General features: G+C 47.9%; 1 protein-coding gene and 1 long non-coding RNA gene across 2 annotated transcripts; both read right to left on the bottom strand.

Moving 5' to 3' along the window:
* Positions 1-8,144: 8,144 nt before the first annotated feature.
* On the bottom strand, positions 8,145-11,811 carry LOC123135660 (uncharacterized). The gene is made up of 3 exons (XM_044554840.1): positions 10,536-11,811; positions 8,847-9,389; positions 8,145-8,732 (listed from the first exon to the last, which is right to left on the bottom strand). The coding sequence occupies exons 1-3, from the start codon at positions 11,625-11,627 to the stop codon at positions 8,556-8,558; spliced, it is 1,812 nt and encodes a 603-aa protein (XP_044410775.1). The 5' UTR covers positions 11,628-11,811; the 3' UTR covers positions 8,145-8,555.
* Positions 11,812-15,977: 4,166 nt separating this feature from the next.
* LOC123133402 (uncharacterized) lies at positions 15,978-16,766 on the bottom strand. The gene is made up of 3 exons (XR_006465244.1): positions 16,660-16,766; positions 16,394-16,585; positions 15,978-16,313 (listed from the first exon to the last, which is right to left on the bottom strand). It is a non-coding gene; the product is annotated as an uncharacterized lncRNA (long non-coding RNA).
* Positions 16,767-18,103: the final 1,337 nt, after the last annotated feature.

The raw sequence follows: 18,103 nt of genomic DNA, 5'->3' as shown, positions 1-18,103 counted from the left end.
CCATTTGTAAGTTAACGGTCAACCTAATGGTCAAACAGACGGTTTGTTTAGGTGCGGGCCCGACCTATCATAATCGCGATCAACTTTAAATCACTTGACGATTTGGGTTTTTTGAAACAGTCGACCACCCACTTGGTAGTTATCTGAGAAAAAAATTAAAACCGATAGTTTTTTGAAACCCTAGAATGTAAAATAGTAGTTTTATGTTATTTACTTCATTTCATTGCATGAATAACAAGGTTCATGCATAAAGCAGCCGTTAGTACAAGCTGATCAGATCGTGTAGCTCCTTAGTGTAGCTGAGTTTGGTTCAGCCCGATATCTTTATGGCTATCCATGCAACCTAACAATCGCTGAAAATCAGATTAAAAAAGGGACTTGGCAAAAGAGTCAGGCGCTGATTGGATTATTGTTTTCCAGCGCTTTACACCTGTAAAAGATACACACCTCCATCCGTGTTTTCATTCTCCGTTGAAAATTGTGTACAGCCGGTAAAATACACCTGTAGAATATATACAGGTGTAAAAGGATACACCGATTCCAAGCGGGGCCTCAATGATTTTGCCAAAGCCATGGAAAACTGCAATGCTTAAATACTTTTTCGATGAAGGATGGACTTTATTAGCTCAAAATGAAGCATTAAGATAATACAAACATAATAAGCACATACCCGATCTCTGCATAGCTAGGATGCACACAGCCAACACCAACGCACACACACAAAAACACGTCGATAAATAGCAAAGTCAAATAAGACCAAAGCTATGCGTAGGCGAGGAAAAAAGAAACACAAAGGATCAGATCCGCCATTAGCAAACTACATCAATGACCATATATGCATCGTCCATCTCATGACATCACAGGAATGACGAGATTCTTCAACAGGAACGCCTTCAAGAAGGAATGAGCTCAAGCTTCGTCATCACCGGATTCAACTACTCAAGATCAGACTGAGCATATCCGAGCAATGCCTTCAAGAAGGTAACGATGTAAAAGCATCGCCATTGCCAGGTATAACCAACTGGGGTCAGACCTAGGCTTTCGCCCCGGAGCTCGAGACTAGGTGCTCGAGAAGCACCACCATCGATGTCAGTTATGTGTTGTCGCCACCACTTTTCCACGATCCTAGCAGCTGCATGTGATGTGAGACAGCAACCACCGCACAACCATCCCTTTACGTCAAGCCACCGTCTATAGTTCGCAGCTCGCCGCCAAAGTTAACCACCGGATCTGGAGAGAGAAACCCTCACAAAGACCTTTCGATGGCCACCGCACTCCACAGCAAGTCTGTTGGTGGTCACCACAAGGACAACCATCGATTGTAAGGCTCGCCACCACCGTGACACCGTCTACCACCTCGCCCAAGAGAGCCCTGCATAGCCTGAACTGCAGCTCGACGAGAGATCAGCCGATGCCCGCATGGTTAATTAGGCCGGATCCAGGCGATAGGCCAGCGCGTCCTAGTGCGGGCTCTGTGGCAGCTTAGTGCATCCTTGGTCCTTGCTCGAGGCGCCGGCAGACGCAATACCCGGGAGCTAGCGGCTGGATCACGTCCATGTACAACGCAAGGAACCAGTATACTGGATCGCATCCATCCAAGCTCACGTTGGACATGCAAACAAGCCAACTGGGATCCAATCTGCGATGGCTGTTGTTCCCGGGTCTTTTGACCAAGGTAGAGCACGCCCCGCAACCGCCGCCATACACAGATCCGATGGCCGCCGATGGCGCACCGTCTCCCACCGCTGCGCGTGCGGCCACATGGAGCCGATCAAACCCACGGCCGCCCTGACAAGCAAGATCCGTGTCCAGCACGAACCCGCTGACGGCGGAGATGCGGCGAGCGGAACTATCGGCGGCCTGCCTTTCCACCTCACGGAGAAGATCCTCGGCTGCATCAGCCCGCTCGAGTCGGTGCGCCTCGCCGCCGTCTGCAAGTCCTGGGCGGCGGCCGTCTCCGAGCGGCTAGCGAGACCCACCCCGCACCTGCTCGCGCTCAAGGTCTCCAACGAGCGTAGCCGGTTCTTGCTGCCGCCCGTGGAGGAGCCCCGCCGCGTGGCCATCTTCCCCTTTCAGATCGATGGGGAGGGCTCGCCGTCGGCGGTCGTCCCTCTCCCTGCCCGCCTGCCCTCCATGGTCTGCGACGTAGAACGTATCAAGTTATCCGGCGCGCTGCAGTGCGGCCGTCTCTCCTTCGAGGACGGCAACCACGTTGTCCCCGTCAACCCCGTCACCGGCGCGTTCCGGAGCGAGATGTATGCGCCCGTTGGGACGACTAAAGCTAAGGCAAGGGTCGCCACCGGCGCCAACGCGGTCTTCGTTAACAACCACTCTGAGATGAGTGTCTCTCTCTTCTGGTGCACGGAGGAGTGGCCCGAGGAGCAGAAGCTGATTTCCGAAGAGTTCAAAAGCATTTATCTGATGGCCTACACGCATGGCGTCTTCTACGCGCTGGAATTCTGGGGTTGCACCTACACCATGGACACACGTGTGCCACCGCCATGGCGCCTGACGAAGCTCCATGTGCCGAACATTCTTGAACAGTACACCCCGATCTGTGGGTACCACTTCCTCTGGTACACCCACCTGCTGGAGTCGGACGGGTCGGTCCTGTTTGTTGGTCCGGTGCACGCTCCAGAAGAACCCACAGGCCTCGATACCTTCCATGGCTTTGAGGTGTATAGGCTGGATGTCGAGGAGGCACGATGGATAAAGGTGGAGAGGCTAGCTGCTGATCGGGCGCTTTTCGTGAGTGAGCAATCATCGTTCACGGTGCGTGCCTCGGAAATTCCGGGGTGCATGACCAACTGCATCTACTTTGTGGGTGAGGTCGACTACTACTCCTGGGTCACCTGGGGCGTCTACTCCATGGAGGAGCGGAAGGTGCTGTTTCAACAACCCGTCGGTGGTTCTCCGGGAAAGTATGAAGCTGCACGGTGGTTCCTCCCTGCTGTTGTGATTTCACATGCGCATGGAACACACTCGAGAAAAAGGAAAAATATCTAAGTTCAGTAGGTACATCATCTTTTATACCGAATGACCATTGCCAACAAGAGTAGGAAAATGCAAGCTTCAGAAATTTTCCTACCGAAAAGATAACTGAATTTTGTGTACTGAAAGTTTGCAGTGCCCAGCGTAGGAAAGTTTACTGAATTTTGTCGAGTACTCAAATTGCACATGAACTTGGCGCTGCTTTGGGTATTTTTGTTCTAAGATCCATTAGTTTGGAACAGCGGATTTCTCGCAATCCGAATGTGATATGTGAGCAGGACGATTACTTGCTGTCGAAAAGCTTGCCTTCAGAGAAGGGATTCACCCGTGAACAATGTTTGACTCCAGTCTCAACCTGTTGGCGTCGGAGATGTACGTACGGCTTTACCCAGTCCAAACGCGTTTGCTCTTGGCCGTCCGCTGGCCCTGTGTGGTGCCGCATAGCCTACCCCAGGGCACCAGCCACCTACAAATGCATGCATGTCATTCAGTTCATAATTCACACTGCTGACATCTATGTGAATGTACAAATATGAGAACCAAGGTGAGCATGCTCAACTTCTTCTTTTTTGAGCCAGAATACCAATCTATTCAGATTGCTGGAATTTAGCTTCTAATGAAAAGATAGTTGAAAGGGAGAAATGCCGCCAAATCTAGCCTTTGACGTGGACACCTAGCATACTATGATTTGGCACCACTACTTTCACACTAAAAATATAGCACCTACTGGTTTACTTTCCTTTGTCTCTGCTTTAAAAACTATACCATTTTTGGATGAGGATTTGTGGCTCTCGGGTGCCACACACCCTATATGAAAATAGCATTAAAAAGCATATTAGGAAAATTCAAAAAATTCTGAAATTTTGGGATATAAAACTTGGGTTGCCCATTGTACACACGTGTTCAGTTCCGCGGGGAAGGGGTGCCCATGGTAATGCTAGTAAAAAAGACAAAAAAATTGTATGTGTAGAAAAATAAGTTTGAATGTAACGTATGTCAGACCGTAATTCCTATGCCGCGGATACCACGGACACCGACTCCCCACGAAAATGAACACGGATGTACAATGGGCACTCGGGTTTCACATCCCAAAATTTCAGAATTTTTTTGAAATTTTCTGATATTTTTTAATGCTATTTTCATATAGGGGTGTGTGGCACACCCGAGAGCTGCAATGTATTTTCCTACCATTTTCCTCCTATCCCTATCTTATTTAGTACTCTCTCCGTCCCAAAATAATTGTTTCAAGGTTAGTACAATTTTATACTAAAGTTAGTACAAAGTTGAGACACTTAGTATGGAACGGAGGGAGTATATCTACATGAAGACATCTATGCTCCATATCTGCTAGATCTGCAATTACTATAATTATATAATTTAAAAAAGAAAAACACATATGGTCCATAGGTAAATTATATAATTTCCTCCTCTTCATCTGCCATCATCTCCGAGATGTTGTGGCCGAGTGACCTATCCGTGTACAACACCCAACCAACACTATTTAAAGTGATCAACCATTTACTACATGTACCAGAACGCGACGACATCGGTATAATAGATTTAAGACAGCCGTCCTAGGCCGACGTAACATGTACTCAAACATTCAAATAAACAATAAGCCAAAAGACAACTATACCTTCATGACCATCTTCTACAACTAGAATAACTACTAATCAAAGAAAAATCAATAGATGAAATTCATATACTACACAAACCTTTTCTTTTTATGAAAATGCACCAGCTAGCAACATTACACAACGCATTTGGTCATGAGGCATCAACGGGGCACGACATTGCCGCCGCATGGGGAAAGGCTAGTATTAATTTACAAAGGGAGAATTTACCACTTCGCGGATCTGGGGGTTCTGTGCGACATTGATCGCCTATCGAACGGCACCTGCGCTGCTCCTTGGACTCCCACCAGCTCATTCTAGAGCCTCCGAGCTCATTCTACTTGTATCGGGTTTAATCCTAACCGCCAGTGTTCCTGGTTGGCCTTAAGGAGTATCTAAATCTCTCGTGATAAACTTTGAAAATCTCTAAGTTTTACTATTTTTGTGTGTGTTTGCCTGAATTAGTTTGACAGTCCAACTACGACCAGGCACATACTGAACTACCTTCACCTCAGATTAAAAACGAGTGAACTTGACACTTGAAAGGGTTCAGGTTTCAAAACTGAAGACCATGACCAGCCAACGATATGAGTGAACGCCAAGCATAATGCCCGATTGATTTACCAGCCTAAGCTTACCTTGTGATTTTGTTCATCTTGCGATTCCACCAGCCAGAGAGACAACACCATAATGCCTGAACTGGCAGCTTAGTTCGCACTAACCCAGATTGATTGTATGGTTGCAGATGTGCATTCATACATTGTGCTCACAGGTAAGACCCTGCTTTGCCCCTTTGTTTTCATTGTGTAGTCCTGTCCTGGTCTAATAGAGAATTCATAGAAAATGCTGCTGCAGACGCAAAATTAAGTTGTAAGCTGTAAACGGTGCATGTGGATGGATCGTGCTTATATAATTCGATGAGCAATGGTTCCCACGATTCCTATCATGTATCAATTGTCTGTATGATCACAGTATTATGTTTTGCACTTTGAAGGCACTGTCAGTACGCAAACTTAAGATGTAAGCTGTAACCACGGTACTAAGTAGCATGCTATAGCGTTTAAAAGAGGTCCTGCACTTACGAACTTTGATCCAACCACATGAATAAATATTTTTAATAGCGTGATATACCATCGCTGTATCACTCTATAGCGTCTAGAAGAGATCCGTCACTAAGTGGCAAGCCCGCTATTTAAAACTATGGTTGTAACACATTTTTTATGAGCATGAAGTGGGTGAAAAGGTTACAACAAGATTACAACACACTGCTATTGCGCTTTGTGTGAAATGGAACATGACGATGTAAATAGGATAAAATTTGCAAGAGGGCCGGGTGGATGAATAGCTAATTTGCCGCATACACGAGTAACCAACAAACAAGCAACACTGTACTACTACTACTACTACTATTGATCACCATTATGAGGCAACAGCTTCAGCTCAGGCTTGTCTTCACGCTCCACAAGTTGCCTGCGCAAGTCTTCCTTGAATTCTTCGCTGCATGGGCCTGTTACCAAGACTTGTTTGAGCGCACCTATATTCTGCAGCCCAACAATCTGCAAACACGACCATCCATCACAAGAGTTGCAGCAGTGGATGCTGACCACTTGAACAGAAAAGTTGGGCGATTCTCCAAAAGTCACCATTGATCTCCTGCTGCCGCAGTCAATCATGAGTTCGGCGAGGAATACTACCCCAGGCGTCTGCTTTGCGAAACTGAGACGCTGTTGAATCGGCTTGATACGAAGACGCTTTTCTAGCAGTCCAGCTGGAAATCCATTGCTCAACATCAAATCTATATCCTCTTGATTTGACACTGTAGACTCATGGTTCAACTTTTTGAGATTGGGAAGCTGACTGATCCAGGCTGGCTTGATGCATGCACCAAATGCGCCTGCACATACAGCAGTAGTGTACAACACCTTAAGGCTCTTCAGGGTCTTGGGTGGCATGGAGATGTCAAAGAAACAAGCAAACTTATAGCTTTCGTCCTCCTCCACCAGCAGCAGTTGCAGTGACAAGGACTCGAGATGAGGGAGGTGACCCGAGATGGCATTGCACAACTCCTTCCAGTTTTTACTGCTGATGCCTGATAACCCGAGCTTGCGCAGCTGGGTGAGATTCCCGAGCTCCTTGAGGAGGAGGCGGCCACCTTTCCCGCCTGCAATATTCACAACACCGAGTGTATGCAACTCTGTCAGCTTCCCAATCCCCTCTGCGGCAGCACAAACAACCTCAATACCGTCGCCATTTGCAGCAACACGAACCCGGCGCCTGCGCTGCTTCTTGGACTCCCACCAGCTGCAGCTGCTGCTGGATTCCACCAAAGCATGTGCCGTCCTGTTCCATGCTCCAATAATTCTAGTTGATGCCCGTTGGAAGGGGCTTGTGCCACTATGAACGTCTTCTTGTGTTGTTGGTGGAGGCGTTGTTGCTGCTGCTGCCGCCGCTACCTGTAGTCGTCTTGCTTCGGTGGTGCCAGCACGAATGTACTGCAGCTTGTGTAGCTTGGTGATGACAGCAGGTGGCAGCTCCACTATGGAGGTGTGCCTGGCATCCAAAGTCTCCAGCTGACCCATGTCACCCAATGAATCGGGGAGACGAGTGACTTCCATGCATCCACGCAGGGACATGAACTTGAGGCGAGGAAACTGCTTCACGATCTTCTCCAGAACATCATCAGTTACACTTGCAGTACCATCTGAAGTACTACTTGTGCCCTCCAGATCAAGCACTCGAAGCACCTTCATCTTGTCCGAGACTAGGAATGGCACCCACTTCCCAAACACTGTCAAAGACCGTAGTCGTGACAAGTCCATGCTCTTGAAGACAATCTCATCCCTGTCCCAACAGCTGCTTATGGTGAGGTGTTGTCCAGTGAGTCGTGAGCTGGGGCTGCAACTCCCCTCTAGTGCAAACACAAGATTATCTTCCATTGGCCTTGACTTGATGTATTCACAGAAGAAACCATTGACCATCCAGCTTCTTGCCGTTGATGATGTCCGCTGATCCGGGTATAATATGCTCAACTTCATGAGTTCGGAGAAGAGCTTTTCTCCCTTCTCCTCTGCAGTACCACCACCACCGGAGGAGTATCCCTCTGCAATCCACCGCCTGAGCAAACGCCTCCGTCTAATGCTTTGGTCCACAGGGAATACTGACATATAGAAGATACATGGCTTGAGTTCATCTGAGCAGGCATCAAAATAGGATTGCATCCAACAAAAAAGACCCTTTAAACTAGGAAAACTTAACGACTTCTCCAACATTTCCATCAATTCAGCATTGCAAAACTCCAAGGAACTAATTCTCTCTGAGTATGGGCCAGCAATTTTTCCTGCAGCAACTATTACTTCTGGAAGCCCGTCACATTTGGACATGATATGCTTTAAAATCGGTTGAACTTCCTCAGGGAAAGATTGACACAGTTCCTCAGCTCCCGGATTAATCTACAGTTTGGATAATATATGTTAGCTTAATCAGTGTGCAGGAAGAGGGAGGGGGGGGGGGTATGCATGTACTCCAGTTGCCTACCTTTTTGAAGAGATTAAGGGCCACATCATCTTTTAGACCTTTCACATTGAGAATATCATCTTTTTTATTATTAGTACAATATGTGGCGACGCTTTCTTCACGTGTAATGACAATAGTTCTACCAATAACAGGCTGGGAAAACAAGGCTGCTTTCAACAAGTCCCGGTCATGCTTCGACCTCAGACCATCAATGACAAGCAGACAATCGTTTTGACGAAGAATTTTACAACAACCCGGAATAGGGTCTTTTCCTTCCATCATACTAATTAATGCAGTTTCTTGGGCCTCAAGATTATCCCGAGAAAAATCCAGAAGCAATCTCCGACATAAGTCCGTCAAGTTGAAAGGATGGGGCACATCCACCCAGCTGTGCATTTTGTAGTATCCGCCTGTTATCACTTCGCCGTGGAAACTCTCCTAGACGATAGCTGATTTCCCAACACCAGCAATCCCCCACACAGACAGCAACTTCACATCAGGAGTGCGGCCGTAAAAAAAGTCCTTCTCGTCGCTACGCCCAACAAAATCAAGTTCAGATTCACCCTCTTTCTTTATGTTGTCTCCTCCATCTGAATATCCACAATGGTCACAACCCTGCAAGTACGCATGCATGTACGTAGAGAATGCGTAATTAATTGGCTAGTCATAGAAGCACTAATTAATTATTATTATTTTATTGTAATTATACATAGTATGATATGGACATACCTTGATCATCAGATCTCTAAGGTTGAGCAGCAGATATTCTTTATGATCTACACAATATGTGGCCACACTGTTATCTTTTGTAAGAACAATGATACAAGCTCTAGTAGACTCACATAAGAGTTGTCGGTTTATCAAGTCCCATTCTTCGTGGGACTCCATCTCATCAATAAAGAGGAGGTAATCATTTTCAGTCAGAAACTTGCGACACTTTTCTGTTACATCCTCATGTTTCATCCCCATTAGCTGTTCAAATGCATTGTTTTGGTCATCTTTTGGATAAGACTGCACAAGTATATCTGTGGCCATGGTAACAACCATCATATTTTGCTGGCCAGCGAATCCATGTGTACGGATATTCCGGTAGCTGTATTCAAATTTCACTCCATTGAGTACGCTCAACTTATTCAGGGTGTCGTTGGTCAGTTGACTCATGAACTTGCTTCTGTCACCCAAATCCAAATCCTGTTCTAACAATGCAATAACTCCACCCTGGCGTCTTAATTGCCAAATGAATTCGCCCATGCCATGGCGATGCCCACAGCCCTGCAGCAATTAAGTAGTTTTTATTAAACTGAGCCAAATTGATTGTCTATTTAATTAACCCAGATTGGTGCCATTAAGTATCCATCGAAGATTACTACTTAATAAACGCGAGATGGAATAAATTAAATAACCCTTTGCTTTTTTTTCAAGAATCAAATAACCCTTTGCTGTAAATTAGAAACAAATCTAGCTACATATTCGAGCCCAAAATAGTGTTTTAACTTTTAACTAAAGCTATTGCCAAACAAATAAATAGTACTTGTACATATACCATCTCAACCAGTACTACCTCCTTTCCGGTTCATAAGGCCCACAGTATCCCTATAGATCAATAAATTGACAAGCATATTATGAGTGATATATTACAAAAAAATCATTAGAAACTTCAAATGCTATATTTTCTAATGATACAACTTTTGTGATATACAAGTCATATTACATTGGTAAAATTGACGATTTAGGGATACACGCAGGACCTATATACCAGAAGAGATGGAGTATATGCCTATATCTCTATACAACTTTTGTGATATACTTACAAGTCATAATTTTTTACAGTCTTAATTACACTAACCTCATCTCCCACATGCACATTCACATTGCCTGCATAGGTGTCCTCTCTAGCGAGATCTCGGTTGCCCGTATCGAGCCTATGCCACCAGCAACACCGGCTTCTATCCCAGATGCTACTCAGCCTCATACCAACACTACCAAGATTGATGATGCTATTGTTGATGTCTACAATCAGACGGTTCCGAACTACCATGTGGCCCAAGACACTTATTGTGATGAGCAGACCGAGCAAGTAATAAATAACTAATGTACTACTCCCTCCAGCGGCAGCAAGTAATTCCGGATGGAGGGAGTACTATTTTTGCTGCGCCCATCGAATTACAAGAGCTGTTATTAGGTAGATTCTTCCTCAAATTAAGATAGTCATGATTCTGTATCATACATTCATACTCCCCTCCGTCCCAAAATAAGTGTCTTAGACTTAGTACAGCTGGCGTATATACAGTTATTTCGGCGCAAAGGGAGTACAAATTAATTAGTAGAGTAATCCTATAGCAAGTCCTGACTAACTGCTCAACATAATCAACAAAAATAAAATACACATGCAATGGCGTATATACAGTATATACGTACCTTTGGGAAAAAAGCATAAAGACCTCGGTCATGAGACAAGTGTATAAGCTGGGAAACTTGGTAGGGGTCCCCCGTGCAGACAAGTGCAATTTTCAAGTGCTTGGTGGAGACAACAATCCGGCTCCCCCTTTTGCCATCCGGAAGGCACTTTCTGATGGCATCCCAGTCTGCGACACTGGATAACTCTTCCTCTAGGAATATGAGATACCTGTGCTTGCTGAGTTGCAGCATGAGCTCGGACATATCCTCATGGTGGTGGTGATGGTGAGATGCAGTAAACTGAGTCAGCAAGTTGTGCAGAAACTCTACCGGGTTGAAAGGATGATGCACACTCAACTTTACCCAGGCACGATTCTTGAATTCTTGGCAGATCTCTGGGTCATCATACGCCTTCTTCATAATACTCATGCACCCATGTTCCCCAACAACATCAGCTTGTGGACTTCCCCAAAGAGAGATCACTTGGAGCTCGCTGCCTTGGCAATCAATCAACCTTTTTAGATCATCCGTGATGTGCTCACCAATCTTTCCCATGGATTTCCACACCTCCCTTAAGTCATGGAAGGCCGCCGCTGTTGCCGCCGTACTATGAGCCGTGGGGTGCATAAGCAGTTGATGCTGCTGACCCAAGGAGTCGCCGTCGCCGCCACCATTGGTACCCACGAAGTTGTAGCGGGTGTACCTCTGGCTTACGTACTCTACCCTTGTCTTGAGCCGCTTTATCTCCGCGACCGCTTCATCCAGGGGAAGCGGTGGCCTTGCCCTGCACATCAGGGGTGAGATTAGGCGCTGCACCCAGTCCCAGCGTGATGCCTTGTCGAGGTGGACCACAAACTCGACGCAGTCCTCAGCCTCGAAGGCCAGGTCGCGGAGCTGCCTCACCCACGTCCGCGCCACCTGGTTCTTGGATGCATGCTCCCCCGTGTGGGCAGAGTTCAGAAAGGACTGCATCATCTCGAATTCCCCGGTGATGAACTTCAGGTCCTCCTCCACATCCGCCCTTAGTTTTTCCTCCTCCTCGATCGCCGACTTCACCTTGCTCACCGTCCCCGCTACCGCCGTCTTGGTCAACCCAAGCGCAAACTCCGCCATGACTAATTGCTAAGTCTCTCTGCCTCCCCTAGGTTGTGTGGTTGTTGTCTAGCTCCTCAACTAAAGCTAGCAAGTTATCTGTGCAGCAACAGCAGCAGCACTGGGACCGGATTATAAAGCTACCTAGAGGGTTAACAAAACTTGCCAGCTGCATACAAGACTTGTACTTGGAGTCTTGGATCCATGTCATGATTAAAAATCACATTGATTTAGCCGATTGATGGAGCCTTCACATTAGGAGAGCAGCCAGCTGTTAGCTATTATCAGGATATATTATCTCAACTACTAGATGTGAGACAGGTTAACTATTGAATAAACGGTGTGTCTCAGAGTAACGAAGTATATAGTACTAGTAGGTTGTACTATCATGTATTTTCGAACAAGACTTGAAAGCCAGACGAGTTAAGTCCTTTTGTTAACGTCGCAACAGGAGGTAGCCCGCTTGTACACGAATCCATTAACTAATTTATTTGTCTGGTAGCTAAGCTAAGTTAGACATCACATTACAGATAAATGAAGTTAATCTTTCCCAGTTCAATGAATCTGCGCCGTGCTAGACTAATAACGTCAAGCAGGATGCATGGCCAGGCCAGTTGATCCAATAAATTTGTGGTATGTATATAGCTAACTAGCCATCATATCAAGATGGACTGCCTATTCACTGAATCCGCATCGCCACTAATAGTTTCTTAACCAAGCAGGCCGCCCAGTTGATCCATTAGTTGTCAAATGACGATGGGTAACTCTTTTTTTTCGAAATGGCAGAATTCCTGCATTCTTTAAGAAGAAAAGGGTTGCTCAATTAATTAGGGAAAACCGAGCGAAAACCAAATTGCCCAGTTATTTATGGAAACCAGGCGAAACCATCACAACCGTTGAGCGGCACACACAGATACCCCACACACCACTCCAAAGAAGGCATCACCGATACAGCATGCAGGCGTCATCGTCATCACTTCTCCCCTAGAGGCGTCAACTCTCGCCTACCGGCTAGACGGCTTAAACAACTGAACACACCATCCCCACAATTCATAAGTATTACCTTAGTGTTGCTAGCTATTCGTCAGATCTCGATCGATCAACTGGCTGAACATTAATTGTTAAACAAGATTAGCTGTCAGAAGACTTGGGGGTGGAACAAGGTCCTACTAATTAATCAGCGGAGCCTGCAGGTCTGAACGTGATACAGGCATTGTTAACTGGGAACTGGATACACTTGCCAGACTTAGTTATGTGAAGACTCGGGGATCGATAGAGGTCCTAACTAAGAAACTCATCGACCCATTGTTCACGTTAACCAGAGCTTGTCACGTGAGAAAGCCTGACCCACCTTTGTGAAAGACGCCCACTCGACTCCAGACTGTGCATTGCATCGTCCCTGAGCCTGAGGCAGTAAGTGACAACAACTAACTTCCAGATGAACTCCAGCGACATTGTCTTCAAGCTGCAGACCTCAGTTTTTTCTGCTAAACTACACACTGTACACTCACTCCATGCCTAGTTGGAAGTCCTGCTAATGAGGAAGGAACAGAAATTAATCAGCCTAAAGAGAGATTGTAGTGAACAAGGGGACATGGGGGAGGGAGATTCGGCAGAAGTGTGTCTATTTGGGAGCAAGGAGGAGATTCCCTGCAAGGACAGACGGATCATTGGTATTTGATGCAACCTGAGCATGCCGCCACGAAGGAGAGGATCCGCTGAAACATTCTGTTGAACAGCTGCCGTGCACAGTGTGTGCTCGATCGAAAGAGAAGAGAAGCTGAAGTGAGCGGGATCCATCGCGCACTGGCCGGGGCAAGGATGGCAGGCGTCGCGCAGCAGAACGGGGGCGATGATGACAAGGTGGTGGAGGGAAAGAACGACAACACGAGGTGGTGGAGGGGAGAGAAACACGCGTGTACTTTTGTTCATCGGTCCTGCCTTGTTTAACAATCTTCTGAGCAAACACTAAAATGCATTAGGCTTTTGTTAAAACATAAAAAAAAGTCTGGCTACAGCTAAAAAGATTTAAGATTCATCGTATCAGCGGTTACAGATTGTATATGTTGGTACGAAGCATGTGCCAGGTTGTAAGCATGACAAAATTTAACCTCTAAACAGGACATCGCAGGCGTACATGAAGGAGGAGCTTCCCGTTGTTGTTATTTCCTTTTTCGAGAGTATGTACGTCGCATCCTCTTTCCCTGCTTGCTACAGGTCAGCACGGGCCAATGGAGTCGACTGGCAGCAGGAGCTAAAGGCCGTGGCCCGTGGGCGACCGCGGTGCGCACCATGCCGGGCAGCGTCTCAGATCCGGTGTAGTGCGGGCGGCGTGGTGAGCAGTGTCGACGGGGCTTGGGCGCGCCGCCTGCTGTTGCTGGTTCCGGCCATCGTTGGCTGTTGTGCCCCGGGCAGTGGCGTACTTGCTAGCTTCCGTCCGGATCTATTGCCTGGTCGTTGGCAGGCGGTGTGTTGGTGTCTGAGGACCATCGGGGTCGAGGTGTGGGGCATGGACCATGGCGGCGAGGTGGAGATCGTTCTCGGGTGCAGTGGCCTCACATCGGTGTCGGGCCTGTGGTGGTGCGCCATCTGATGGATTGGCCCCGATGGCCACGAATGAGGGGTCGTGCAGGCTCGCCTGGGCCGAGGCCAGTGGGCTATGGTCGGGGTTTGTTGGTGTCACCCGTTACCAGCTATTAGGTCTGTCGGGGTTGGTGTGTTGTGATGTGGATGGGTGCCGGGGTCTCGAGACATGGATGCCAGGGCAGTGGCCCTGGATGGCGGTCTTGATGGTTGGCTCTCCGGCGGGCATTGTGGTGGTGGTGGCGGCTATGTCTCTTGGTCGTGTGGGCGGCAAGGGATGTAGCGGTGGGTGCCTCGGGCTTTTTCTCTATCATTGGCAGTGGTAGTGCCTAGATCTGGATATGAAGGTCTATGCTTGTCACAGTTGTCCTGGATTTCTCGCTTGCATGGAGGAGTTGCCGAGCGAAAGCTCCGCGTTTTGGCGCCGACAACGGCAACACCTGCTGGTGCCGCTCGCTTCTTGAGGACATTGTTGTGGTTCTCCTATCTGTGTCAGGTTACCGGGTGAAGACCCTTGTCTGTTCCAAACTCAACATTGGTGACGCTTTGTGTCGTCCACCCTCTTGAGGGCATTGTAGTGGATTGTAGGTGTCCTATGGCCTGACGTGGCATTGCATTCAGACCTTCATGTATTATTGTTCGGCAACGTAGTCGCGTGCGATTTATGTTGTCCGGTTATCTCGGGATCTACCTCACTATACCTTGTATCATTCGGTCATGCACTGTTGTCTGTGCATTATCTATAAAGCCGGGTGAGAGCCGAGGAGAGTATATACCTGATTCATTGTGTGATTGCCATGGCATATGTCTTTTCGTTTTAGAAAAGCTTGATCTGCAATCAGTTGTAATAAACTCTAAGAATTTGATGTGGAATAGGAGATTTGAACATGACATCGAACAAGAATTAATTTACACTTCTATCATTGGCGGACCCAGCTCAGAAACATGCTTTGATTTTTAACTCTTTAAGTAGTAACTGAATGCTTCATTTTGAAGCTATGTTTGAAGTTGCTGGTTCTACTGATTTGAACTACTTGTGCTCCTATGCTATCAATCCGGTATAAGGTAGAATGGAAATGATACTAATAACACATCAACGGAACAACGCAACTAGTCAGATAAGTAACGTACCAACCGGTTCTCACACTTTAATAGATAGATTAATTAGCTGCAAGTCAGGTCAAAATATGATACAACAAATATATTTAGACTCGGAAAACAGGACTTAATCCTTACTACTCAATGAATCTGCACCGTGCGAGACCAGTATCTTGATCAAGCAGGCCATGGTTGATCCATTAGTTTGTCCAATATCTAGTTATCTAGGCATCGTATCGCAGATCCAGTGGATCTACAGCCACACCAATGTCTTAATCCGGCAGGCCAGCCAGTTGATCCATATCAGTTGTCAAGTGGGGATAGGTGGGTACATGCACTGATTAGAGAGATAAGAACGATGTGTGCGCTTTGTCTCACCTAATGGTGAGCACAATTCATAAATCTGTATAGTATTACTTGAGAGTTGCTAGCTATGAGCCAGCTCTAAATCAACTGGCCGATCGCTAATTTAAGCAAAACTTAGAGGTGAGAAGACTTGGGGATGGATGGAGGTCGCCCTACAGGCCTGCAGTTCTGAACGTCACACATATATACATTGTTTAGTGGGGTCCACTTGTCAGACTAGCTAGTTACGACTTGAGGAGTCGATCGAGGTCCTAATTAAGAAACTCACAGATCTGATGAGCCGATCGATGACCCTTAATTTGTTTCAGGTTAACCGAGCGTGGACCAGCCGGCCACTAGTTCATGTTTCATATGGGGTTGGATTTGTAGTATCGACGAGAAAAGTACTCGCAAGTGGAACAAATTGTGTAGCAGCTACATCGGGGGAACAGGTAACGCAATCAGTAGGGACAGAAGACCACAATGGCTCAGTTTACAACTGAATGAGCATAAGCACAGGCTTCACTCACCTTTGTTTGAGCGATGCTCAGTCTCTGTCCACGGGCTGAGGCAGTGTGTGACAAGAACTTGCTTCACGTAATTAAGAACTGCAGAACTGAACTGATTTGCTGGTGAACACACACCGTCACCGTGCATGCACTAGATCCGCAGTTGAAATTCCTGGTAATGGAAGAACTAAGCCAGAATTTATATATTGGCCTAGAGAGAAATTGTGCAGGGTGAATGCGAACGGGACGGACCTCTGTTGTAAGAAGCTGGCGATGATGCCAGCAGGCGTGTCCGTGGCAAGGGCGGAGAAGCTGATTCAGTCCAGATGCTGAGCCAAGGAAGAGGGGGTCCATCCGTTGCGGCAATCCGTCGAACAGCCGCCGTGCATGGTGTGTGCTGAGCAGTTGCCATGGCCATGGGGCAAAGAAAGAGAGAAGGCCGCACTGGACGGCGTCCGCATCTAGCCAGGTCAGATAGAAGGGGCAGCACACTCGCTGGAAACTGGAAGAGGGCTCACCGTGGATGGGTGATGCGGCGCGAGGTCAAGGCGGGCGGGTGCTGCTGCACATTTTTGCAGTCCCGAGCGCACACCCTTGCGGGCGGTCGCGCCGCGCACGTGCCCAAGTGTGCTACCTGGATAAAGAGGGATCAGTGAAATTGGTTGTTTATTGGTTGAGCATTGTGAGCATATATATATATATATATATATATATATATATATATATATATATATATATATATAGGAATACAACGATCAACTTAGAGGACAAAACAAGTCAGGACAAATCCTAGTCAATCTTATGTTTCTCATGAATCACTATATTCAACATCCCCCTCAGTCACAACGGCAGCAACGCAGAGGGCGAGACTGGAGAAGAATCGTAAGGCAAGCCGATGAAATCACCCCATCCCCCCCCCCCCCCCCCCCCCCCCCCCACACACACACACACACACAAACACTCGTAATGGTCGCGGAAGTCATGGCTCGAGTGAAAATCGACAAGGTTGCTCAAGCAATCGAGGTAGCCGAGAGCATATGATGGTGTAGCCGCGGTCAAGGTAGACATGCGAAGAATGTCGTGATCGATGTCGAGTCGGGGTAGCCGGTGTCGAGAAAGTCACTGTGGAGCCGCGGATGCAAGGAGGCACCGAGTTTGTCATGGACGCAGTGGTGTCGAAGTAGTGGTACGCCGGGAAGAAGACGTTGCTGACAACGCGTCGTGCCAAGTTTGCCAAGCCCGGGAACACGTCCTAGACGAAGTTATGCATTGGTGTGTCTAGCACCGGGCATGCGTTGACGGACGAAGACGAAGTTGACGAAACGCCGACCAGGCTTGCCAGGGCCGGGGACACATCGTGGATGAAGGCATAAATCGGTGTCGCCAGCATCGGGCATGCGTAGACGAGAGACCTGCACAAGCTGTACGCCATGCGAGGAGTCGGAGGGCCAGCAGAGAAGAAGACTCGACGACGTTTGTGGCAGATGGGCTGGTGCTGGATGAAGACGAAGGGGGTGGACGGGTAGCGGCGACGACTAGGTTAGGAGTACGGCGGATGTGCTCGAAGCAGCCGAGGAACCCGACAACGTGACGAAAACTGGCGTGGACGGTGGCGTTCCCACGCTGAGCGAGGCGGCACGACACATACCACGGGAAGTCAACGTGAGGTGACGGCGGAGTGGGCCGCAGCGCTACAGCCCGAAGAGGCGGTGTAGCAGCGGCTCGCGCATCGGGGCTGTCGCGGGGAGAACCACTGGTCGGGGGCGACGACTGGACGGGAGAGAGCGTGCACTACGTGCCACGGCACGACAGCCCTAAGGAGCGACGCAAAGCCGGCGGCTATGGGGGTAACCGCTGGAGGATCTCAGGGCGGCGACATGGACCGCAGGCCGTGAGGCAACAGCACGAGCGGGCGTCGGCGGGAGCGGCGAGCGGGTCGGGGCAGCCGACGGGAAGACCTCG

The sequence above is a fragment of the Triticum aestivum genome, chromosome 6B, assembly GCF_018294505.1.
Source record: "Triticum aestivum cultivar Chinese Spring chromosome 6B, IWGSC CS RefSeq v2.1, whole genome shotgun sequence".
Classification (NCBI taxonomy): domain Eukaryota; kingdom Viridiplantae; phylum Streptophyta; class Magnoliopsida; order Poales; family Poaceae; genus Triticum; species Triticum aestivum.
The sequence above is the reverse complement of the archived record's forward strand: the minus strand, read 5'-3'. Positions and strand labels throughout refer to the sequence as shown.

Excerpts from the sequence above, each read along its gene's own strand:
- LOC123135660 (XM_044554840.1), bottom strand. The coding sequence starts at position 11,627 with ATGGCGGAGTTTGCGCTTGGGTTGACCAAGACGGCGGTAGCGGGGACG. Across the intron at positions 9,390-10,535 it reads TTTATGCTTTTTTCCCAAAG|GGCTGTGGGCATCGCCATGG; the intron begins GTACGTATATAC and ends TAATTGCTGCAG. Across the intron at positions 8,733-8,846 it reads TTAGAGATCTGATGATCAAG|GGTTGTGACCATTGTGGATA; the intron begins GTATGTCCATAT and ends GCGTACTTGCAG.